This window comes from Podarcis erhardii (genome assembly GCF_964252035.2).
Source record: "Podarcis erhardii genome assembly, chromosome: 5".
In the NCBI taxonomy this organism is placed as follows: Eukaryota; Metazoa; Chordata; class Lepidosauria; order Squamata; family Lacertidae; genus Podarcis; species Podarcis erhardii.
In genome coordinates this window covers 14703581-14730494 of record NC_138509.1, presented here as the reverse complement: position 1 = coordinate 14730494, position 26914 = coordinate 14703581, and the positions used below count along the sequence as shown (strand labels likewise).

The 26914-nt window shown below is 42.0% G+C and overlaps 1 protein-coding gene across 5 annotated transcripts in view; it reads left to right on the top strand.

Moving 5' to 3' along the window:
- USP54 (ubiquitin specific peptidase 54) overlaps positions 1–26914 on the top strand; it is a 94004-nt gene that overhangs the window by 17622 nt on the left and 49468 nt on the right. For 3 of the 5 annotated variants that reach the window (XM_081864196.1, XM_081864200.1, XM_081864199.1), the window contains exon 2: positions 25344–26171. In XM_081864196.1, the coding sequence (XP_081720322.1) occupies positions 26025–26171 (147 nt within the window). In that variant the 5' untranslated portion in view covers positions 25344–26024. Of the gene's footprint in view, positions 1–3741; positions 3803–25343; positions 26172–26914 lie in introns of those variants that run through there. The other 2 variants (XM_081864198.1, XM_081864197.1) reach the window with 2 other exon arrangements.

Below are 26914 nucleotides of genomic sequence, written 5' to 3'. Positions count from 1 at the left end.
ACCCAGCAGCTGCACGTGGAAGAGTGGAGACGCGAACCCGGTTCTCCAGATTACGAGACTACCGCTCTTAACCACTACACCACACTGGCTCTCCCTCACTGGCCAAAGGTTTGAATCCCCGTGGCGGGGTGAGCTCCCATTGCTCGGTCCCAGCTCCTGCCAACCTAGCAGTTTGAAAGCAAGTGCAAGTAGATAAATACTGTATTTTTCGCTCTATAGGGTGCACCTGACCATAGGGCGCACCTAGTTTTCAGAGGGGGAAATCAAGGGAAAAAATATGACCCCCCCCAGCAGCCTGTGCACTTCTCCCAGACCTTCTCCCTGCTATTGCTATTGCGGGAGGTGGGGGAATTCCCCTATATCCCGCAACAGCCCACAGGAGGTAGAAGGGACTGATTCAGTCAGACAGTCCCTTCTCCCTCCTTGGGGAAAAGCCCCCAAGAGTTGGGGGGAATTCCCCCATCTCCCACAAAAGCCCACAGGAGCCATGCACCCTTTAAAGAGCGCGCAGCTCCTGTGGGCTTTTCGACTAAGCTTGTGGGGTTGGAGTGGGGGGAAGCGCTGCTTTCCCCCACCTCCAGCCTCAAAACCAGGTCGGGGAGCAGCGCAAAGGCGTCACGCGCCTTCCCGCTGCCCCCGAGCCTGTGGGGATGGCGGTGGGGGGAAGCGCTGCTTTCGCTACCACCAGCCTCAAAACCAGGTCGGGGAGCAGCGCAAAGGCGTCACGCGCCTTCCCGCTGCCCCCCGAGCCTGTGGGGCTGGCGGTGGGGGGAAGCGCTGCTTTCCCCCACCGCCAGCCTCAGAGACCAGACTCTCCTGGCCTCAGCGAAAGCAACGCGAAGCCTCCGGAGCGCAGGCATCAGAGGCTTCGCGTTGCTATCGCTGAAGCCAGGGAGCCTGCATTCGCTCCATAGGATGCACACACATTTCCCCTTAATCTTTGGAGGGGAAAAAGTGTGTCCTATAGAGCGAAAAATACAGTAGCTTCCTCTGGCAGGAAGGTAACGGTGTTTCCGCGTGCTGCTCTGGTTTTGGTGTTCCGCTGCACCAGAAGTGGCTCAGTCATGCTGGCCACATGACCTGGAAAAACTGCGGACAAACGCCGGCTCCCTCGGCCTGTAAAGCGAGATGAGCACTGCAACCCCAGAGTCATCTGTGACTGGATTTAACTGTCAGGGGTCCTTTACCTTTACTTTTTTAGGAATATTAAACACCTGTATATGGTTGCTAGCAATTTTGAATGAAAGTAGCTTGTGTTCTTTATTACTAATCCATACCCTGCAACATTTCACAGATAAAGATTTGACACCTGCATGTAACACCTCCCATACTGTTAAATATGGTGGTTTAATATATTTAATATTACCCCTCTTTTCTCTGCAATAGCTTGTCCTGCACTGGTTTAAAATCTGATAAGAGTCTGTTTGGTTTTTGGGCTAAAATTATACTTAAAAAACAATGAGCTTTCTCTTGGGTTATTAAGAATCAAAAGGAGCTTCACCAACATATGCAGTTGCTGTCTGTGCACTGCATGGTGCTTTAGTGTTTCTGCGCACATGTCTACATGCATATAAAGAGACAAGATGCATCCACCACCCCACTTCTTGTGAGCCTGGGAAGAGAGCTAAATATGGAAAACTGACAGCAGCTCTGGCAACTCCCACTAAAATTTTTTTATCAAGACTTCCCCCAAAGGCAAATATAGAGACAGTGATTGTACAGGAAATATAGATAATCAGAGCATATGCTGAATAAGCATGTGCTGTGCAAGAACAACACTTTTAGGCATTTATGGTGGGAACATAATTTCAAAAGTTACAGAATACAGAGCATCTTTAGGCATGGGGTCGAAATTAGGGATGTACCAAGCATGTCGGTGGAATGTCTTTATACAATATAGTCACTTTTTTCAGATTCCTTCTTTAAAACAGGGATTAAAAATTCCTAACTCAATTACATGAACCCAGCCTTAGACCAATGAGTGTATTGATGGAGGTAACTCAAAACTCGTTTATAGTAGATTATTCTAAAACAGGCTTCCATAACATGATGATTTCCAGATGTTGGACTACATCACTGCAATACCTCAAGAATGGCCTCTCTGCATATAAACCAACCTAGACTGTGTTCATAATCTGAGGCCTTTCTTTGTGTGCCTCCTCCATGTGAGGTCCAGAGAGTGGCAACATGAGAATGGGCCTTTGCTGCAGTGGCTCCCAGTTTGTGGAATTTTCTCCCCAGGAAGGTTCATCTGGTGCCTTATATATCTTTAGGCACCAGGCAGAAATATTCCTCTTCAACCAGACCTTTGGCTGATTAATATTCTACAGCTTTTTCAATGTATTTGTAGGAGGGGGGTTATTGTATTGTTGTTTCTGTTTCAGCTATTTATTTGTGCTTTTATCTCGTGTTTTTATCTTATGAGATGCCCTGAGACCTTTTGATGAAGGGTGGTATATAAATCTAATAAAGAATATATCATCCCTAACCACTGCTGGCTGTGGCAGATGTGAGCTGAAATGGAACAATATCTGGAGGGCACTAGGGACTTGGCTAGATTGGTAAAGAAAAAGTGTTTTATGTGTGTTGTATAGGTGCTATAACACTGTGACACTAGATGGCACTGTGGAGTCCTGTCTTTCCATACCGGATATCCCTGTATGTGTTTAACTGAATTGCTTCTTTGACATGTCTAGATCCAGCCCAGCTTAGAGAAGACTGCTTTAGGAAGTGAGCAAACAGATTCTTCTTACTCATAAACTCATGCACACACACAATCCAACAATCTTTCTTTCTCATGTTCTATTCACCTAAGCAGGTGGGCAGGGCTAAGGTTGCTGGTTTGACCACAACACAGCCTTGAGCCTCAAATACTAGGAAAAGATAGCCTAACATGTGGATACGTTGCTGCTACTTTACCACACTACTCTGCATCTATGTCTCCCCTTGCAGGCCAATTGCCACCACTGTGTTCCTCCACCTCTTCTCTATCCAGGTCAGTTGTGTACACACAATTTAAAGAAGAAAGAGGAGGGGTTGGAATGGTGTTAAAATCTGGCCTGGCAAGCTTACACTTATTCATCCTTTGTTGCCTGTGGAAAGCAAAAAACTGAGTGCTAGTCAGTCAATTCACAGCAGACAGGAAGAAAAAATCCTGGGTGTGTTTGTATTATTTGTTTGCTGAATTGTGACCATAGATCATATTTATTTTATATATTGCAGTAGAGATAGTAGGATTAGGAAAAGGGACATTTTTGTAGTGACTAGAGGAGGAAATGGAGGTAAAATATTCAGAGCTAAAATGTTTTTGAAATCTTAGTCTCTAATATGAAAGAGAGATTTCTCTCATCTACCTTTACACATTTGGGGCAGAAGTATGGGACTAAACTGCATTGTCTTTGGTTTATTGTTTGTTATAGAAGAATTGTGAATTGTCACCTGCGTTTCAGCGAAAAATGACATTTCTTTGCTGTGGGTCCCCCCCCCCCCCAAAGGAGCAATTTACATCCAGGCTGAGCAGAGCAGAGCAGGAAAAATGCAGAAATTGAATGATTACGGGAGTATGTTCTGCAGTGCTGAGAACACACTGGCAAGGGCGGTCTCTGGCTGTCACTTTAAAAAAAAAATGACCTGCTTGTTGGAGGAGGGGCAGTTTCCTGAGAATCAGGTGCATGTCTGTAGAGATGATGTCATCTTTCTAAGTAGACCTGCTTGAGAGAGACGGATGCAGAGGAGGGAATGATTTCCTAATTGCAGATCTCCAGCTGGGAGGAGTAAGAAATGGATAGAGCACAGGCAGTTTGTAAGTATTAAAAATATTGCTGAAGTCATCTGCAGTCTTCAGGAATTAATTGCTGTGTGAAGGTGATACAAAGAGCATGCTTCTTAATTGAGGACTGGAAAGACACTGGTTTGAAAAGGTGTTTTTTAAAAATTACTAGTGCCCCATGTTTAGAGGTAACGTTTCTTAGGTTTCTTCCTAATGACAGTAAGTGTCATATGCTTTCTTCCTAGGGAAAAAAGCATGCTGTGTGGCTTATTGAGTAATTTTATCTGCCTTTTCATACTGCCTTCTTCATACGAAGAGGCAGTGCTGTAGCACTCACTTGTGGTAAAATGTAGTCCTGTATTGATGAGAAATGTCCTTGGTCCCCAGGCACTGCTTGCTTGTACCTTGGCTTTTAATTTTTGGCTTGCAAATGTAATTAACACATGCAAGATGGACAAGAACAACAAAAGTTAGCTGCTTTCTTGTCTTTGATATCAGCTGTCAGCCTGCTTTGTGGTCTGTGATGTGATTGTTGGACTGTGCTGAAATAGTTCTGGCATTGCACCACATTATCTAGGTGAACAGAGGGTCTCTAAATAGTGGCTTCATGGTGACTTGTTAGCCATTCTTCTCAGTATTCTCTTTCTTCTGATTCAGAAATAACCAGGCCTCTGCAGACTCCTTAGGCACCCACATACACAAAGAGAAGCAGTTAGTGCTAGTGGATAGGTATGGTAGGTTTTGAACTGTAATAGTAGACCTAAATTAAGCTAGCACAGAACCTAGAAAGACTGCAGTTACAGCATATGGCTGTAGTGGATTGTTGTTTGCTCTGACACGTGTAAATTTCAGGAGGAAGTGAAATGTTTACTTTTGATGAAAGCAGTACTTTAAGGGAAGAGAATCTGCAATTGGATTGAAAGACTAGCAGAACTTACTGGCTATTTCAGAAAAGGTTCTTTGTGTACACTACTTGCATCTTTAGTGTTTATAGTATCTACCATGTATGAGGCAGTGAACATAAGTAAAATGTACCTGCTGTTGTGTCTTGTGAAGTTGAAAGTAGAATTATGGTTTGGTGGAGAAAGTTGCTATAGGCAGTGGGGTACTGGCATATAGATAGAAACAGGCAGTGTGGAATGGCACCCCTAGGTGAGCTGAGTTTCAGTGTGAAGAGGCCCAGAGTTTATATACAAGGAAGGTAATTGGTTCATTCTGTTCACATGACTCCTTTGCCAGAAGAATTCTGCTTGAGGTTTCCATCTGATGACTTAAAAGGCCTGCAAGCTCCTATTCCGATGAACTCTCCTGCTAGCGCAGCATGTTAAGGGAACAGGGACCTGACTCTCAGTGTTCTGATGTGAATGCTCCAGTCCCTGACAAGAATGCTGCACTTATGAGTTGGTGCTGCCTCAGTTTTTTTCTCCCATCGTCCCCTTGGATGCTTATCAGCACATGGCTTCCAGTAGGTTCTAGGGCACACACATGCCCTGTTGTGGCTGTCTTACTGCCTGAGATTATTCCATCAGCTTCATAGGGTCACAGGAGAAGAAAGTACCTGATCTTTGGGTAGGCCCATTTCTACAGAGCTAACTATCCCTTACTGATTTGGTGTGTATTTATTATAGGTTGAAGGTGTACATTTGGAAGTTGGATTCATGAATGGAGGGGAGCCATGGATTCAGAACTACTAGAGGCAAATGGACTTGCTTTAGCCCAACATAAAACATGTTCTGAAAATGTACACTGTTCATTAGAAAGGGAGTTCATTAGCTGTGTTCTAAAAGCTTTAATAATTACATAGTAACCGTTAAGAGCTGCAAGTTTAGTCGAGAGCTAGGAATCCACCTCTTGTAGATCCCTAGGTGTACCACTTGTGCCACTTAGAGCTGTGGAGGTGGGGACCCTGCTGTGGGATTTTACAGACCTGCAAATGCTGCTCTACCACTTTGTTTCATGTTGAAGGTAAAGGGCTGTTCTGTTCCAGGTAGTGGTCTCAGCCAGATGAGGTTATAGCTCAAGGTGGTGTTTGTGGGTTGATGTTAGGCACAAATTTGTGTTCAAGCAAGGAAACCAAGGCAAAGTCAAGGATATCCAGGTTCTGGTCTAGCAAGGGAAAATTCAGCTTCTACTAAAGCAAAGCCCAGCAAAGTGGAAGCCAGGTTCCAAGGAGGTTGGGGTAGGGAAGTTTTTCAACCTGGAGACCACATGCTAGTGGTGGGTAGAACCATAAGCAAAAATGAACAGAACGGTGAATATTAGTTACCTTTGTATAGTAGGCTTACTGTACTTACCCACACTCTTCTCCATCCAGGCAAGCAATAAGCATTATTAACGACATGTTCTAACCAGGCAAAGTACTCAAGGAGAGTACACAACAGGGATGGTGAGAGGATGTGCCTGGGGAGAATTCTAAGAACCAGACAGAGAGGCACCAAGAGCTGCATTTGGTCCCTGGGCCTGAGATTTCCCATCCCTCCAGTAAGACAAAGTCTAGTAAAGCAGAGATCAAATTCTGCTAAGGCAAGGCAAGCAAAGCAAGTAGCACTGTGGATAGCTCCATTTGCCACTCAGGCTGGAGAGCCAAATGTTGCTTCAGCAACAAGCAAGCCCAGACTGAGCCAGCAGTTAAAGGGTCTTAGTCTGCTTCAGCAGTAGTAGTATTTGTTGCTGTTGTTGTTTGTACTCTGCCCATCTGACTAAGTTGCTCCAGCCACTCTGGGCAGTTTCCAACAGAATATACAAAAACACAACAGAACATCACATATTAAAAGCTTTCTGATACAGGGCTGCCTTAAGATGTCTACAGAAGGTTGTATAATTATTTATCTCTTTGACATCTGCCGGGAAGGTGTTTCATACCATGGGCATCACTACCGAGAAGTCCCTCTGCCTGATTCTCTGTAACCTGAGTTTTCATCATGAGGGAACTACCTGGACCTCAGTTTCCGGGCTGAACAATGGGGGGTGGAGACACTCCTTCAGGCATGCAGGGCCAAAGCCGTTTAGGGCATTAAAGGTCACCACCAACACTTGGAATTGTGCTTAGAAACGTACTGGGAGCCAATGTAGATATTTTAGGACCAGTGTTATATGGCCCTGGCAACCATTCCTAGACACTGGTCTAGCAGCTGCATTCTGGATTAATTGTAGTTTCTGAGTCACCTTCAAAGGTACCTCCCTGTAGGGGGCAATGCAGTAGTCTAAGCGGGAGATAACCAGAGCATGTACCACTCTGGGAAGACAGTGGGCAGACAGGCAGGGTCTCACCTAGCATACCAGAAGGAGTCGCTAAACAGTCGCCCAGGACACAGAGTTGACCTTCGCCTTTATGGACAGCTGTGAATCCAAAATGACCCCAAGGCTGCACTGCTGGTCCTTTAGGGGCACAGTTACCCCATTCAGGAGCAGCAAGTCTCGCACACCTGCCCGTCCCCTGTTCCCCAGAAACAGTACTTCTGCCTTGTTGGGATTCAGCCTCAATCTGTGGACTGCCATTTCCTCCAGCCACTCACACAGGACATTCACCGCCTTCACTGGTTCTGATTTAAATGAGAGGTTAAAGGGTAAAGGGACCCCTGACCATTAAGTCCAGTCGTGGCCGACTCTGGGGTTGCGGCGCTCATCTCACTTTATTGGCCGAGGGAGCCGGCGTACAGCTTCCGGGTCATGTGGCCAGCATGATTAAGCCGCTTCTGGTGAACCAGAGCAGCGCACGGAAATGCCATTTACCTTCCCGCCGGAGTGGTACCTATTTATCTACTTGCACTTTGACATGCTTTCAAACTGCTAGGTTGGCAGGAGCAGGGACCGAGCAATGGGAGCTCACCCCGTCGCAGGGATTTGAACCACCGACCTTCTGATCGGTAAGTCCTAGGCTCTGTGGTTTAACTCACAGTGCCACCCACGTCCCGCCAGTGAGAGGGTAGAGCTGGCTATTATCTGCATACTAGTGGACACTCAGCCCAAACCCCCAGCCATTTTATATAGATGTTAAAAAGCATGGGGGAGTGGATGAAGCCCTGAGGCACCCCACATGTGAACGCCAGGGGTCTTAACACTCACACCCCAACACCACTTTCTGGACATAGCCCAGGAGGAAGGAGTAACCACTGACTGATGGCACAGAAGTGACTGTAGTTTTCTGGAGTCCTCAGAATTTGAGGATGTCAGTGTAACTTTCTCAGGCTGGAGTGATGAAACAGTCCGCTCCTGTGCTACAGCTTTCTGGACAGTAAAGTTTGACTTATTCCAGGGGCAAATCCCTCACTTACTTTGATACTTCCTCTGAATCTCTGGCCCCATACCCCAAAGATGGGGAGTCTGTCCATGGGTCTTGAAAAGGGGACACTTGGAAGAGCATGTATGGCAAGGTGCTTGTGCTAGTGTGTGCATGTATGTACGTGTGTGCGCGCGCACTTATACACAAGGAATGAAGTACTGCATATGTGAGAAAGCAGGGTGTTGCTGCATATTTGAGGGTTGATGCGGCATTTATATTTCAAAAGATACCATGGGTTTTCAAGAAGAGATGCCTGTGGCAGCATATTAGCTCATGGACCAAATTGTAGTTCTGTCTGTGTGGTGGTAGGATTTTGCCGTCACCTCTGCTCACATCTTTTCCAGTGTGCTATCTTGCAAAGCCATTGCATACATTCCGCCTCAGTGCACTGAACCCTTGGAGCTAAATGATGCTGCGGAACTTGGATTTGTGGGTCATGCAGTTTGAGTTGGTGCTCCTCAACTGTAGGTTAATGGTTTCAATGTCCATGCCTATTCCAGGCTTTAGTGTTATATGAATTTTTCATAGCAAAATGCCAGGTATGCTAGTAAATTCAAACTGTTCAGAGTAGTAAACTCCTGTGCAGGTGCATTCTCTACCTGTTGGTGGAAGTGACTAGTTCTGTAGATGTCTTCTTCAGACACTGACTTTGCAATTAATTTCTTCCACTTAGCTTCCCAGTGTAAATTGAGTAAAAGTGTCATATTTGTATTGGAGCAGCTGCACTGAAGTACAGCATAGAAAGATTTCCTATGCTCTGTTGTTATTAATGATAGTTCTTTGTGGTTTCTGTTCAGTCCAGCCTTTGCGATTAAATATGTGCAGGCCATACTACTTGGGAATCCCAGAAAGTTCTGATAGTTGAAAAGGCCTTTGGCTCATGTTTTTCAGGGAGTGTGTGGGAAAGTGTGTGATCTTATACTTGTGTTTTTATAATATCTTTAAACAGGCATAATTACATCTGGGCAGTATTGTTTCACGCCATGCTGCTCATCATGAAGTAAGTGGTAGCTTCTCACGATCTGTTTGAACTGAACAAATCTCAGTGCTGTTTGTTATGAAAATGCCCTCTATTAATTTTATGAGCTATAGATCCCAGAACAAATAGCAAAATTAAAGGATAATGCTGAAACTAGGGCTGGGCTAATATTTTGGCCAAGAGTTTTTTTTCAGCTGCTCACAGAGGTTGGGGAAGAAATTGCCCTCAAAAACTGGGGCAAGATGGTGAAAATTAGGAGAAATTAGCAGGTGTACTGTCGAAACGCCGGGGGCAGGGTGACAATGCAGAGCCCCCTGCACTGACATATACTGACATGTACTAGGACACTTACCTTTTATTTAAATTACAAGATAACTGAGTATGTGTGCATGAATTTTTCTATGCTTGTGTCCATGCTTCCTTTAATTAATTTTTTAAAAAACCACAATCCTTGTGCAGTTCTGCAGCTGGAGCACTTGAAAGCAATGCAAAAATATTTTGCCATTCCCAGGCTCTCCACAGGTAGCATCACCAGCTGCTCACAGGTCCTTCTGTTTCGAAACACATTCCAGGAAGCACAGGCAATAGTGAGACTGCGGAGCTGCAAAAGCATTGTTGGGGATTTTTGGTGATTAAAGGAAGTGCACACATACACCCTCAGTCATCTCGTAATGTAAATAAAAAGTAAGTGTCACAGCATACTCTTGCTAATTTCTAGGGATTTCCCCAACAGTTGTTCTGCAGGTCAGCAATGCTCAGTCTGGTAGAGCTGCCAGGGAATGAGGTGGACAGATGGAATCAATTGCCTCTCCCCCATCCCCATGCTTGTACTGCCTGGTTTGACAGTCAATCAGCATCCTTTCCATCTTGTACTGTCAGTGCTTCATGTTTCGGCTGCTTGCTCTTGGCTGAGAGCTGTAGGATTAAAACCCTTGCTAGGCACAAGCCTTAAATATTACTGGGAGGGGAAATGTTATTGCACCTATTGCTGTGACAGATCTATGGTGTTTAAAGTTTCCTTTGGTTAAACCTCTAAAATATTGTTTGCAAGATTTAAGAGGTCTTTCACCCATTGATCTACATCAGGAGAGCTTGTGGCTTTCCATTTTTGCAGGATGATATGTTTGGTCCTGTAATAATCACATGCATTCAGTTCTGCAGTCCAGACAGCTGCAACAATAATCTATTTCTATGATTTTTCCAACTATGATCCAAGATAAATATCAATACTTTTAAGTTTAACAGGGCAGTGGGTCTGTGATCAAAGAACCACTGACAGTCTATACTTCCAAGTGGTCTTGAAAGAAAAGAAATGCTGAATTGACAGTAATAAATGCCACAACTCCTTCTATAATAATAATAATAATAATAATAATAATAATAATAAATTTTATTTATATCCCGCCCTCCCCAGCCGAAGCCGGGCTCAGGGCGGCTAACAACAATCAACAATCAAACAATCAGATATTCACACATTCTAAAAATATTACATTATAAAAATCAATTAAAATCAAATTAATGGCAACTAATTAAGCAAGATTCTAAGCAGGTTGCCAGAGGAGGGAGTCAGACTGCGCCCTGACCAAAGGCCTGGTGGAACAACTCTGTCTTGCAGGCCCTGCGGAAGGATGTCAGGTCCCGCAGGGCCCTAGTCTCTTGTGACAGAGCGTTCCACCAGATTGGAGCCGCAGCCGAGAAGGCCCTGGCTCTAGTTGAGGCCAGCCTAACCTCTCTGAGGCCTGGGACCTTGAGGATGTTAGTATTTGCAGACCGTAGGTTTCTCTGTGGGGCATACCAGGAGAGGCGGTCCCGTAGGTACGAGGGTCCTAGGCCGTATAGGGCTTTAAAGGTTAAAACCAGCACCTTAAACCTGATCCTGTACTCCACCGGGAGCCAGTGCAGCTGGTATAGTACCGGTTGAATGTGATCTCGCACTGAGTATGTGGGGTGGAGAGAGAGATTGTCCCCCACGCCATTGAACTTTTTGTCAATTAACATCACAATCCTAACCATATCTTAAATTGAATTTGGACCACACTTATACAGTATTTTCAGGAGGTATACAAAGATTAAATATCTGTGGAGATTCTTTGACTTAAGACAGAGAGGTTAAAAGAGAATCGGGTTTAAGAAGAAATCTTAATGCAGCTAAATCTAAATAATCCTTACTTCTTCCTTCAGGGCAGTTTGACTTTGACTTGGTGAAATTTTGCACTTCCAGGACTGCATCAGTCTAGTACTGGGTGCAGTACTAGATTATTTGATGTTTAGAAAACAAAACTTGTCATTGTAGCTGTAGAGACAGTGTTTGGAAACATAGGTAGTGACTGCAGAAGTTAATCATTTAGCTAATTGGTTTAAAACTTTTTTTCTACCCTGCTTGCCAATAAAATGTTTTCAATGTGGTTTGCAATAAGCATGCTAAATAGTGATGAAAAACAGTTAAATAAAAGATCAGCAAATTCCTTAATAGTCAACCATAGACTAATCTGGAAACAATTAAAAGACTAGGAAAACACAGTACTTTTAATCTGGTGCCAAAATGAATTGATATGGAGAAGGAGTTTCATTCCATTGATAAAGCTTGATCCTGATAGCCAACCTCCTCATTTCTGGGTACCATGAGTCAAGTTTCTAAGAAATATTTCCCAACTCCGCTTTTAAAAGACCTAACACTTCCTTCCTCATTAGCTAGATCAGACGGTCACATCCTCTCCAAGCAGTTTCATGTAATATTGAATGGCATGGGAGTTTCTGAATAGCATGGGAAACTTGCAGAACCTCACCATGTAAATGTCATGGTCCAAAGCACCTGTGTCTCCGTTTTACCTTCTGGAACTATTCAGCCAAATTATCAAAATGTTAAGCCTTCCATTCCCACCCAGACAAATTCGTCCAGAACAATACAATCATACCAAGCATGTCAAGTTGTTGTCTCTTTCCTGATATGTGTCACCCAGTGGGGTGGTTTTATTTCTCAGAGCTTGCTGGAAACAAGACTGAAGTGGGCCTAGATCAGGATGTGAAACCCTGTGGCCCTACAGATATATTCACTTTCGAACTCCACCCAGTCATCAGCTGGATAGCTCAGTTGGTTAGAGCATGGTGCTGATAAGGTTGCAAGTTCGATCCCTGTTGAATTTTATTGTTTTATTTAACTTAAATATCAGATTTCCTGGCTTTGGAAGTTAGGCATTGTGAAACAATAATATCCTTTCTTTCCCTAGCACTTAGATTTGTAGCAAACCAAACTTATTTTTTGCTTAGGGGCAGGTTGTGGGGGGAGGGTTGACTTCAGATATGTTTGAATACTGTCTCTTTTTCTATCAAGATAAAGAAGATAACTTTGCTAGTTCTGTTCACTGTAAACAGCTTCACTGTTAGTTGCCAGCATTGAAAGCATTGAGGTTATATATTTTATTGGATCAGGTGCTATTGGTGTGCATTATTAAGGAAGATTACATTGTGTTTGATGTAACTTAAAAACAAACAAACAAACCTAAATTTTGCTGTGGTGATCTTTCTGTGTGTCCCCCGCCTCTTTTTTCTGTTGAACATTTTGTTTCTGAAACAACTGTTATGGAATCCCTTTCCCCACTAAGCTATGACTTGGCAGAGAGAGCAAGCTGTGAAAACATTGTGCTCTGTTACTTTATTGGGAAGTTTGTATCATAAAAAGCTAAAGGTCGTGATATGTTAGTGGATTTTCCCACGTTTAGGAAACAAAGATTTAGCAGGTGTCTGGGATTTGACTAAATCATAGTGGTTCTCAAAGGGTAGGGCATGCTGCACTGGTGTGGCAGGAGAGAATGGCAAGTGTGGCAGGCAGAGTCGAGGACAATCAAAGAAACATTTAAATGTTTCAGTGTAATATAGGCTAGGATAGTATCGTTTATTAAAAATATATATATACAACCAGAAACAGTATTCATGCCTCTCTTCAAGAGCATTGGCTATTCCTCTACGGTTTTCCACAACGTATCTTTGTCAACAAAGAATTTTATCTCTGACAAATATGAAAGATCAGAAAAGAGAGAGGCTTATTCCATGAAAAGAGTGGTATCAGTAGGTTTCCAGGAAAAAAAAAAAAATTAAGGGGAAAAACCTGAATGAGGAAAGTGCATTAAGAACTGAGCATGTGCAGTGGCCATGGAATGCTGACTTCCTGTTCAGGGGAAGAGATGGAAAACTTGGGGAGAGCGTGATACTTCCAGGAATCCAGGATGTTTTCCATATCCTGGGAAATGATATGGTTAGCAAACTGGAACCCCGAACAGGAGCACTCCAAACAGTAGCATTTTGTTGCAACTCCCACTTGTATCTGTTTAATGCACATTACTTTGAGGCTGCTAATTTATATGATTGCTAAGTCATTTGATCATCCCCTGCCTCCTGGGAAAGAACATTATGGCAATGGGAAAACCAGCCTGGTCCATCCATCACCCCAAGAATGAGCAGCTGAAGGGGATTTCTTTCCCTTCTCCCTGCCAGAGAGAACACTTGGCTGCAACTCTGGGTTGACCTCAGCTGCATCTACCTTAGGGACAAATAACAGGGCGCAAGGCCAGGATCCCGCAGCTTAGCAGGGAGCCAAATAAATTACAGGGGCAGCTGCACCAATATATTTGTTCACCTTTAAAATCTTTTTTGCAGAGCTGGGTGTATTGCAAAGTGAAGCTCCAACTGTACCCACCGTCTTCATTTCCCCAGTGTGCCTGTGGTCCCACATGGATCCCAGGCACTCTAGGGAAATGAAGTTGGTGGGCGTGACTGATTACTTACCCTTAGTATGCTTGGCCATTGTAAGAGAAAAAGAAGCTAAAGGGATCTCTTGGTGTGCAGCTGCAATGAACCTTCTGTCATGGCCACCATATTAATTTTTTCTAGGGAAATGGGTGCAATTTGGAGCTTTGCTGCCCAATGCACATTACAAAAACCTCTGTCAAAAGACAAAGGGATTAATTTATCTGTGCCCCTGCCCCCAACTGGCACAGGTAGAAGGGATAAATGGATCAACCAAGCTGCATAGTGGGTGGTGGTAGGAAATGAGTCCCTTTTACTTTTAAGAACACTTTTTACAGAGTTTGTTGTTGGGCGTGATGGACAGCAAGCTTCCGGTTGTGCCCACCAGCAACCTCTGTATAAAGTTTAAAGGGGGGGGGGCAAGCAATTAAGCTTGCTTTGCTGGTGGGCGGAGAGAGGAAACAGGACACCAGAGTGACTTGGGTACTACAAGGGGGGGCCCAGCAGTCATCTGGCCCAGCACAGGGACCCTTCAAACATTGAGAACAGAAGAGAAGTGGCACCTTCTGTCAGGCACGGGGGAAAAGGCTTCATGTCTGTACGTGTGCGCATGTTCATGTGCATGGAATTTTTCTCTTCCTGTTATCACAGCCTGTTGCTTGTAAGCCACTGTGAGAATAATTTGATTGAAAGTTGGGGCATAAATCTTCTAAACAAATAAATAAATAAATGGAAAGTATTCAGCAACACTTCTGCCTCTTCAGTTCCTGCTGCACTATTAAATATTTATCCATTCTTATTTAGCTTCTTATAAAAAGCTTTGCAGTGTCAATAGTTGTGCTGCTTTTTTCCAGTCTTTCTCAATATTTACTCTAGTAAAAACACATCACGTTGCAAGCATTAGTGGATATATGCCAGTAGACTACCTCTCCCTTCTGGTGTGTAAGGGGCATACTCACATTTCTTTACAGTTTGTACATTGTATGGTGAGGCAGGGACTATGACAAGACCCCGCAGTGTGTGGCCTTTTCTTTCTTTGGGTTGTATTCGGCCATTAGCACAAATACTTCCTTTTGTGCAATAGAACTTCCCCTCTCTCCCCCCTCCAATCTGTTATGGGGCTTTCCTCAACTCAGAACAGGTCTGTAGGTAGAAGAGAGAAGTTTCATTGCTCAAGAAGTCATCCTTCTGCTAACCGTAACCTCATTATTCTATATTTATTTATATCCTGCCCTTTCCATAACAGAGATACTAGGCAGCTTGCAGATAAAATAAGAACTAAAAGCAGGGATGATGATGGTGATGATAAATTAATAGAAATCTATCTATCTATCTATCTATCTATCTATCTATCTATCATCTATCTATGTATCTATCATCTGTCTGTCTGTCTGTCTGTCTATCTATCTATCTATCTATCTATCTAACTGTCCATCTGTCCATCTGTCCATCTGTCTGTCATCTCTATCTAAAGATCTATTAAAATCATACAAATAATTACAATAAAACCAGTTAGGCACCCTTTCATTAAAAGCAGATTTCCCAAAAGCCTGTTGGAATAAGAAAGTTCTCACCTGCCAGCAGAAAAATGAGAAGGAGGGAGTCAGTCTAACTTCTCCAAGAAGGGAATGCCAAAGTCTGAAAGCAGCCACTGAGAAAGCCCTCTGTTGCATCCCTACCAAGCATGCCTGGGAGAGCGGCAGGACCAAGAGAAGGGCCTCCCCAGAAGAACCTTGACAGGTTTGGATGAGGTCCTTGCATGCTGTGGCATTACATGAAATACAGACATGTACCTGATACTTTCAAAACTTATGAACTGTCCCTAGATAATAAGGGATAGTTGGTCAGTTATGGAACTGTTTTAAGTAGCAGTTTCAAGAGAGAAGCTTTGGTGCTTGATGCTTTGGGGTTTTCTATAGAATATGCATCATACTTTTCTGACCTCTCCCCCTCTCCTTTTCTTCTTCCTTTCTTCCTTTCTCATAGCAGGGAAGAGGTAAAATGGATAGCTTGTGTGAGAATGCTCCATGTTCCTATAGTATTTCCAGGGCTTAAGCATAGCTTGAGCTTCTGTTTGAATTAAAGAGACCATTCTCTTTTGCCTGGTTATTCAGTAGCAAATACTTAACTTCTATACCAGGGGTGACCAACTCCCAAGAGACTGCGATCTACTCACAGAATTAAAAACTGGCAGTGATCTACCCCCTTTTGGGGGGGTTTAGGTCAAAGAGTTGTTAAGCTTTTTTTAGGGAGGGGGAAAGCCTAACCTCAAGGGAGAAAGTGGAACAGCCACCCATCAGCAGGTCGATGAGTAAGCTCCATCTTCTGTTCTGCAGATCGTGGAACAATGGAGGGTGGAGATACAGGACGGGGTCGGATTTTATTTTACCTACGCTAAGGAAAGGGATCCAGCGATCTACCAAAACCTCCTAGGGATCTACCAGTACATTGCAATCGACTGGTTGGACATTCGAGTGCTCTTCATGTATTAGAACAGATTCCCTATCAGGAGAATCAGATGTGTTCAGTGTAGTAATTTGAGGCTGTCCCAGAGTTTTCCTCAGATCTCTTTCCTAGGGAGGAAGTAGTCAGTCAGTCACTGCACTCTCCATGGCATCAGAGGAACAAATATTTTACAAGTAGGAGTAATTAGAGAAGAATTCATACCTGCTTGTCAGGAAAACTGAAGCATGTTGAGGGCTTGTGATGCCCCTGCAGCTGCTTATGTGAGCTAAAGTGCCTTTTAAGCCCATACTGTCTCTTCAAAATTGTCTGACTTTTGTTAGATGTCTGATTAAACTTCTACAAAGCAGAAAATTGCTCAAAAGGATTCACAGGAGTTGTGTGGTCTCTGTTGCCTTTATCCTACTTTGTCCATTTTGCCTGTATTAACCTGAATTTGAGTGTTATTTCTCATTGTATGACCATTTCACAGGTAGTGCCCATTTGCAATAGTGTGTTTCATGCCTTCCACATCTCCCAGTGTCGCATTAGACAAGATATAAAACAAACACCAACCCACAGACATTTACTAGATTTCAAGATGATGCAGCCTCTGAATTACTTTTAACAGCACACTCCCATTTTTATAAGCCTGATTCTCATATAAACTGATAGGTTATTCTAGGGGTGTGTGCACATACTCTTTTTACTGAGATTGGTGTGAAAAAAATAAGTTGACTGTCCCATGGGAAAGTGAGTAGTGTTGACAGCTCTTGACATAAAACATTATGGCACCTGGATGGGGCCTTAGGGTTGAAACTTCTCATGCCTAGGGGCAGGGCTTGCAGAAAATGCTCTGCTCATCTGAGCAGTACATCTGTTGCATGTACATACAAGTTCTGTGCAACAAGCAGTGCTGTGAATGCAAGTTCCCCTAGATCACTGTGCAATCCAGACTACAACTTTTCAAGAAAGCGGGGAAGAATTTCTCTGCAGAACAGATAACACAACAAAATGAGCCAAGCTACTTGGTGTGCGTCAAGTCACATATATGGATTATAAGGCAAAAGGATTTGTTGGAAATCCCTAAAACTCACTTAGCATAGTCCTTAACTGGCACAGTTCATTTTGGGTGGGTGAGCAAACTGTGGATGTAGCTCCTGGCCAGAGGACTGAGGGGGCATGACGGGGACTGCAGCCACAACTGGCTGTGCTAGGGGTGTGGGACCTATCACATGATTGATTGATTCATTCAAATGAATCTCAAAGTGGCTTACAACCAATAAATAACCATAACAAAATAAAACATAATAGCATATTGCAAATACAGCATACATCATGTAAAATAATTAACAAATTTTCAATAAAACAGTTTCAGTTTTTAAAAAAATTAACAAAACAGCAACTGAAAAATAAGCTTCACAATTATGGCAAGTCGTGTAATTAACAAATCAATGAGGCATTTAGAATCTATAAAATGATATTAAAAACATTAACAAAATAGCAACTAAAATTATAAGCTAAGCAGTAAGTTCATTCACACAATCTCTGCACCCCCATGACTCATACCCTTTCCCCTTTAAACAAAATAAAACTGTACAGCAAACCAACAAGACAATACTAATTGAAATAATGAGAGTTACATTTATACTAAAACTAAATTACCGTAATCCCCAGCCCCGACAAATGTCCATCCCACCCACAAAGCGCAAAAAACAACATTTAAAACACCATAAATTAACAAATATTTTAAACATTTAAAAACTTTTAAAAACATTTTTGACATACTCAGAGTAAGTGTGGGTCCTGCACCCTAGGCCATGTGAAAATGGGCCTTGCAAGCAGGGAGCGGTCTTCCTTCCACACTCACAGCAGCAGCAATGTCCCGGTGGCCTCTTAGGAGCCATTTAGCTGATCAGGGAGGGTAGGCTAACCAGCTAGAGAATAAGATCTAGCCAAATAGCATCTGTCCCTGCTTTTGGTCTTCCTTCTAGACCATGGAATCCCTGGTTCCTTGTTATCTACTCACTCTCTGTATGATTCATTCAATTCATTCAAGTTAATGTTGTGTCCTTTCTCTCCCATAAAACATACATCTTGCAGGATTAGATCCTAAAGAAAGAAGCTAACCAGTCATATGATACTGAGACTTGGCTTGTATAGTGGCCGGAGTATCCAACAAGGACCCAGAGGACCCAGGTTCAAATTCCCATTCATCTATATTGCTCAAAATGTGACCTTGGGCCAGTCACCATCTCACAGCCTTACCTACCTCACAAGGTTGTTGCAAGGATAAATTGGGCAGGGAAACCACACACTGAGCTCTCCGAAGGAAAAACAGTAATCTAGTGAAATAATGTACAGTATCAACATATGGAGGTTGGGCAGGGAGCTGGAACAGACATGGTCCACAAGGGTATCATCTCACTCATCAGACACTTAGTCTAGCAGAGCAGCTTTATTGTGTCTATGTATCTATTGTTCTTGGGACAGAATAGAGATTTCTGTTTGTCTGTAATTGAGCTCACAGAAATGGTGCTGGACCCAGTGTTGGAAATGCCCTGAGTGTTAGTCCTGGATGAGATTTCAAAATCCTTCCTATGGTTGCTTGTGGCTACTGTGACAACCATGGGATGTCCCACTGTGTTTCTGGCCCTATGCAAGTTGCTGGTAATATATCAAGATGGAATTCTATAGCAGTCAAGGGACAGTTTGTGAGTGGAAGACACCAATCACAAACCTTTTGTGATGTATAGTTGTAACAGTGGGTTGGAATGGAACTCTTAGGAATGGAAAAAACCTTTGCAAAGATAAGGGGCCAGCTAAAATTTTTCTCCCCCAGAGGCTTGCTGAATTCAGGAGGATTCCAAACTCCCACTGGAGTTTCCAGCTGACCTGGCAAGCTCTCTTGCTCAAGAAGTTTAAAGATGCTGAATTGACCTAGTCAAGTGGCACAAGTATTCTCTCTGGGACTGTGGTTTACTGCACAGCTGCTAGAAATTAAGCAAGTGAAACAATAGCTAGAGCACAGGAGGTAGAGAACCCAGAATGAACCTGGCAGTTTTAAAGCAATCTGGACAGAAAAGTGGTCCTGTTGCTGCATTGTGTCTAAAGCAGGCTTCCTCAACCTTGGCCCTCCAGATGTTTTGAGACTACAATTCCCATCATCCCTGACCACTGGCCCTGCTAGCTAGGGATCATGGGAGTTGTAGGCAAAAAACATCTGGAGGGCCAAGGTTGAGGAAGCCTGGTCTAAAGTATGCTGTGCAACATAACTTTTCATACTGGTTCATAGCCCCGGATGATTCCCTGCAGTCATCAATTAGTCCTCTGTGACTTATTTGCAAGGCATTTTGAGGATAAAGTTCCTTATGCCCTGTAATGGTTCTAAGGGGGTTGCTCGTGCGTAAGTTGCCGCCACTCCTGGCTAGGTTGCCTGGTTGAACCCTTTCTCTCTGGACAGCCTTGCACTCGTGGCTGTCTCAGTCTCTGGCAGAATCCGTCAGTGGGCGTTTCTTAAACTTCTTCCAACAAAGAAGTTCTTTGACGCCAAGTCTCCTCCTACTCTCCCTGCACAGAAGTCTTCTGCGCAGGGAGGGTGTGGGCAGCAGAGTACCCGTGCTCTCCCCACTGGTCTCTGGTGAAGAGTCCTGGAGCCTTTTCTCCGATTCCCCCATCTGCCCCCCTTCACCCCTGGTGTTACGCTGATTTCCTTCCCCAGCAGATGGGCTGCCTCTCTCCCTGCTGGGACCCTCTCCGGCATCGCTCTGGAGTCTTCCCTCCGCCTCTGGCTCCGATGGCAGTTCCCTGACATGCCCCCTCCAATAAGGGTTCCATATTAGCTGCATAACCATTTGCTTTATTTTAATAAATTGTGCTCCCAATTTTATAATCACTTTTGTCTATATCAGTTACCTTATAAACAAAGTGCATTTTTAATTGAAAGCCCTCACACTTCTTCTTTTATGACTGGATATTATCAGAAATCCTCATGCTTGGTAATTTATTATTACTGTTCTATCTTTCAGGATACAGATCCTTCCAGGGTGGTGTAAAAGTAACATTAAAATACGTTAACAGCAGCAATACATAAAAAATCATTGGGATTGTTACCACAGGGCAGTTGGTGGTACATGGGTCCAATGGGGAGAGATCAGCCGGAGCAGGCTCAGGTCTTCCTCCTTCTCTTGGGATCTTTAACATGGTGGCAAATGGCCCTGACTTCTGAATCTAAAGGGGGATGGATGGTGCTAAAGGGTCTATTGATAGCTTCTTGCCCAAGGGCCCAATAGATAGAAGACTTCTTACAGATTTATCAGAGAATGAATTTTAATGCAGTTGAATGAAAGACTAGCCCTTTCCTTAATGTCATTAAATATTAAGACCTCCTTAAGAGCTTTCTGCAAGGAAACAAATGGAACCTTAAAATTTAACTGATGGTTGATTTAATTTATATTATAGGTTTTAATCACATTGAGTCTTATTTTTTAAATTAATTGAAACTAGATGTTTTTTATTGATTGGCTACAAAAATTAAAATGAAGTGCTACATTTGTAGCTTCATCTAGCCTGAGAATACAAAACTGCACAGATTTGTTTATGTCATTATGTTGTTTGACATACATCTGTTCTGCTTCTTAACACACAAAATATTTTTCAAAACATGTTTTGTTTACTAGATAATTAACATTTTCCACATGATGCTGTGTCATGCTGGGGCATTAGATTCATTTATAATATTGCAAGAGAGAGAATTTGGGAAACATTTGTTCAAATTGTAAGTTGTGTGGGCACATTATTACAACCCCCCCCAATTGCTTTTAGCAACATAGCAAGCATTTATTTCTTATATCAGTACATTGGATAATGCAACACCTGTTCATTGTAAATATATGAAACTTTGGAACAATAGTTAAGTGTGTCCAATTTTCCATCTACACTTCTGGGATGAATTGTCAATATATTTGAGGACATAGATTCCATGGACATGATATTGACACGATAGATCTCCACAATGCATCCTGCAGTAAGAACAAGAGCAGACTTTATTCTTTTTCATTATTTTTATGTCTGTACTGGTATTTCTGTTGTATATTGTTCTAATAATAAAAATGCACTTACAAGCATGAACTGGTGGGTCCATTTGGGGTCCCCTTGACTTGATGCAGGTTGGGGAGCCTGTAACTTCCTGATGCTGGATTCTACTCCCATTATCCCATACCATTTGCAATGTTGGCAGGGGCTGATGGAAGCTAGAGTCGAACAACCTCTAAAGGGAAACAGGTTCCTCATCTCTGTCTTAATATGCTTTCCAAAGGCTATAGTCCTAAAATTCTGCCTTCAAGCACTCTCCCCAATTTACCTCTTCCTTGTCATACCACTTGTCCATTGCTGTTCCAAACACAGCAGAAAATTGTTTGTTGTAGCAGCTGTCCAGTTAGGGTTGCTTTCTTCCACAGCAAACAGCTCTTCTTTGGCTGCCATGCCTCTGATCTTGAGTCTTGCCATATTCTCATCATTTTTTTGGGACAGGATTCGCTATTGTTTCCCATGAGAGTGTGAATGAACCCTAATCAAGAGTGATTTTATCAAATTCAAACGTGGCTTTTAAAATACATTTATATTTGCAAGGGAAAATCTAACAGAAACAAGCCATAAGACAAATGCTCATCTGAGTTAGTCCATATCAGGCTTCCAAGCAATAGGGAATACTTTACTACATGACATAAAAATAGGCATTTGTACCCACATATATAACATTTAAATGAAAGGAGAGCTAGATTGCTTTGGAGTATCACATAGTTTATCGGTGTGAGTTCCTACTTGTTTCTTTAGCCCCACTGAATTTAATAGGACTTCCTTTTGAGTTGTTAGTAATTAGGATTGCACTGTTAAGTGTCATTCCCCCCCTCCATGTGCTATTGCTTGGTACGTGCCCTTTTAAAGTACTCTTGCACCATGTTCTTGATTGAAAAGAATTCACTCTGGTTATGCACCACAACAGCAAAAGTGGCATCCTGTTATCGTGTTGCAAGCAAGTGGAATGCCAAACAAGCACATTATGAGAGATGGAGAACAAAACTGTCTAGCTTTTTCCATTTGCTATGTTGTCACTAGGCAGCAGCACATAGTAGATGGGTTTTTAAAAGAGCATTAATTTCCACAGTGAAAGATTAAATGCTTACATGCATCATCTGATAATTGGCTGGCTAAATCCTACCCTTGTTTTATAGACTTAACCTGGTGCATATTAACTGGGTCACTTTGTTGTTTATGAAATAATTGTTAAATTATCTAACCCGGTTAGAAATATCCAAGAAAGCTTGGAGCACCTCAGCAACCTGGTCCCAAAACAACCCCTGGCTTCCCATCCTGACTGCAGGTTTAGAAAAAGGCGGTAGGGTTTATCCCTCAATTGCACTGGGCTTTGAACAGGAGCTTGTTTGTGTTGTGCTAATAGGACAGAACAAGATATTTTAATTTCTGTTTCAGTGGGTCTTCTGTAACACATAAGAAAGGAACTACTTGTTTATTATACCAGATAGGACAAGTTTAGAAACTTTAGGAGTTTGAAACAATTGTTTGTTGGTTTTTTTCAGAAGACCTGTAACATTATATTCTTTGTGCTCTGATTAAGAAACATCCTTTTTTGTTGAAGTAATCTGATCTAGCCAGAGTCTAAACCGTTTTAGCTTGCCCCACAAACTTCCTTGGCCTCTCTCTGCCATGCTACTGCAGAGGTGTGTAACTTCTAGGAAACTGAGTGGGAAGAGATTTGAGAAGCTGGCAGAAAGGTGACTCAGTACCCTTATCAGAAGCTTGCTCCTCAAAATATTTTGAATCTTACTGCACTGTTAATTCAGTAAGTGGCAGCAGTTAGCAATTCATTATTGTCCCAGTGGTAAAACTTGGATGCTTAAGGCACCATTTAATTTTATTTTAATTGACTTGCCTAGTGACTCTAGGGTACTAGGCTAAGTACTCACATATGCCCCAGATATAGACATCTTCCTTCCAAGAGATGTTATTTAAGAAACTTGTTTACTCTCATCTCTTATTTGTGGCTTCAGTTTAGATCAGTGTTGTTTTAATTAGATTTTTAGTTGGCTGATTGACACAGTATTCAAGAGTCCTTTTTTCACTAATGCCCACCAAACTTTGATTTACATGTGGAGTAGCTTCATATAGGTGAAGGTGAGAATGGATTTCTGTACACATACACTTTCAAAAAGATGTTCTTAAAGATTGAGAGGACCCTCTGAAATAGAATGGGATATGGCAGTAGACATTGGGGGGGGGGGGCGTTGGGTGTTTTTATTTTTGCAAATTTAGGTACTCTGACTTGGCGTAAATATAAATATTTACCTGTAAGGCAAAGTCACCATTGGATATAATCTCTTTCATATTCTGCTGCTCTTATATATACTTTGCAATAAAGGAATTTGTTTTGCTTCTGTCAAACTGAAATAATTAGTTTGGAATCCACAGTGTAATCCTATTTTTTTTTTCTTTTGCCACAATAGAATTAATTCATATAGTTATAGATAATGTGGCTATATTTTAAGGCAATATAAATGAATAGTTGTCAATGAATTCATTGCATTAAGTGCTTCTGGATTGGCTTTTGAGTTTGAGCAAAGACTGGGACTGGCATTGTAATAGGTCTTGGATATTATTCAGTGTTTAGGAATGTTGGAGAACTGGTTTGTTCTTATTCTTTGTACTTGCATCCCCTAAAGGAGCATAGATGAATAGTTAGGGCACTAAAGGAATAATTCTTCTGCAAAATCTGAATTATACTTTATTACTTCATAGGGATGTGGAGACTTAATTAATATTTTGTAGAATCTGATCTTCAGATAATGAAATGAAAGAGCAAAATACCCATTAGGATGACTGAAGCTTGCATTGGAACACACATTTGTATTTTTTCTGGACTGTGTTCATTATATTCTAATAAGAAACATGGTATATAATGGAGGTCCGGGAAGCAAAGGCAGTCTCCAAATGCTTTTCATTTGGTCCCCAACAATAGCCCCCATCTGAAAAACTAATGGACACACCATTTTGTTCTACCAACATTTTTATCCTGTATCAACAGAAAGTAAGACACTGGCAAAAGGCTTTTTAACATACGCACACCCATGTGAACAGCAAGTGTGTAGTTCAGGTGCTCACTCCCATGTGTAAGTTAAGACACGAGACAGTAGTGGTAAACAGCTGTAGGTTGTCCGTAGCCTGTCTTCTCTGCGGAGGTATAACCCTATGCAAGCTGATATCCCAAGTGTTCTGACTGTTTATCCTGCTTGAATTAAGAATTCCCTAACAGGGAGGAAGTTTTCTCTCCTCTCTCCACCTCCACCATTTAGTTCCACACAGATTATTTTCTTCATGGGTTTTTCACTTTTATTTGCTGGTTTTTTGCACATCTGGAAGAATGTGCTTCCTGAATTAAAAACACCTAGGTAACAAGTGACACTGGGAAATAAAAAAATAAACCTTTGAAAGAATCTTAATCTTCATCATAATGAACTGAATTTTCTGTCTGCCATCTCTTCCATGTTCAACAGTGATTTAGGAACCGTATCTATAATACTGAATAGAAAACTGTCATTTGTAATTATTTATCCAGGATAGATCTAGGTAAATAACTGGCTACTTTGAGATTTCTCTGAGCATGTGTCTAGCAAGAGATACTATAGCCCAGCCATAGGCAAACTCCGGCCTTCCAGATGTTTTGGAACTACAATTCCCATCATCCCTAGCTAACAGGACCAGTGGTCAGGGATGATAGGAGTTGTAGTCTCAGAACATCTGGAGGGCCGGAATTTGTCTATGCCTGCTATAGTCTCATCGTAAAAAGCTATGTGTAATGTCTTAAAATATGCAAGTTTTCTGTTCTAGGAGTATCTATAAACCTGACCGTGGTAATGCATCTTAGCTGCAATGGTTAGTTTCTGGTTGGGATTTTGTTTTGCTTTGTTTTGACTCTGGTCCCGAGTTTCTGGTAGGAGGTGAGGCAATGCTAATCTTGGCAGAAGAGAACAAAACCAAGTGAGTAATTAAGTGATGCAAGCCTTTGATTATTTTTCTCTCTCTTCTCTCCTCTCTCTCTCTCTCTGGCACAGCTAGGCATTCCATTTGCAAGAGAAGGAACATTAGAAGAAACTGCTCAAGTTCTACGCAGGACGTTAAAAGAACTTCAGGAAGACCTTTTTCTGCTCGGATTAAAGAACATTATTCTTGAATCTCTCCTTTGCTCAGCTTCTAAAGAGCCAGTTTGCCTAAATCAGTATTCCAGCAAGAAACTACTGACAAGAAGCAGTGAGGGGGTTGGTTTTTCTTTACTGGATTTTTTCTCTGTTGGATTTGGCTCATCAATCTGAGAAGATTTCAAAAGAAAGGGAAGTTGTTTTTGTTTTTGCTTGTTTTGTATCCATTTTGAACACTTACAATTTTTTTTATTTTCAAAGTGTTACCTGAATTGTTATTATTTTTATACTAAAGGATGGCACATAATCACAACGCTCCTTGAAAGACTATGACTTCTTTTAGTATGCCTTCCATCTTTTCAGCTGTTATGACAGGTGTTTCTCTACATGGACTGTAGTTTTATATAGCAAAATTAGCAGCATTTGAAGAAAATTATGGTTTACTATACCTTGATGCAATACAAATGAGAAATCTGGAGACAGAATTTAGTTTTGGTGTTATGCAAGCTACTTCTGATTTTGAATCAAGGAAAGGACTTTGCGTACATAACATGCAGGTATAAAACCTTCCATATGATAAAGACTGAAGTGTGAAAGATGTCTTGGAAGAGGAATTATTTTTCGGTGGGACGGGGCACTGTGCAAGGAATGTTCACTCCACGTAATACAACATCTATAGCACCTAGTAAAGGTCTCAGCAATGAGCCTGGACAGAACAGCTGTTTCTTGAATAGTGCATTACAGGTAAGAAATCTAAAAGAGTGTGTGCCTATCTTTTATACATATTTTTTCTCTTAATTTTTTGTGCTATCAATTATGGTGCTTCTGCAAGAACATCTAAACAGCAAAACAACAACATAAAAACTATCAAACCCTTCTATGAATTTATTTCCTCTTAATTCAGGTACCAGTCACTGGTACAATTATTGTTTCTTGTCTTGGATTTGTATAAATTCGTTCAATTATTTATAAGGTTAAAAAGTATTTCAGAGTGGTAACAAATGTTACTTCGAAATCACATACAATTGCAAGGCTGTTAGCAGCGGTTTGGATTTGACGCTTGGTTGAGGTGAGACTCTATTGCACAATCTTTATGTAGGCTTTTCAAATTGGCTCCCATGTGAAAGTCGTGCTTGGGAATAAATGGCCTGGGCACACCCTGTTCTTGTAAATGTAGTATGTTTTCACTGCTTTTAATTCTGAATTTTGAAATTGTTGTAACCCACCGTAGGGCCTGCTGGTGTAAGGTGCATAATATATAAATTGTGTAATAATAATAATAATAATTTTTTTAGCAAGCATTAGTTGGAATGTAATAATGTCAGGAAATGCCCCATTAGCTTGTGACAATTATTTATAATAGTCCTTTGGATTAATTACACAGTATGTTTAGAATAAGTTTAAGTGCTACCTATTATTCTAATTTTATGAAAAGATTTGCTAAAGCATTTGATCTAATTGCTCAGGACTATGAAACTTTGGTAATA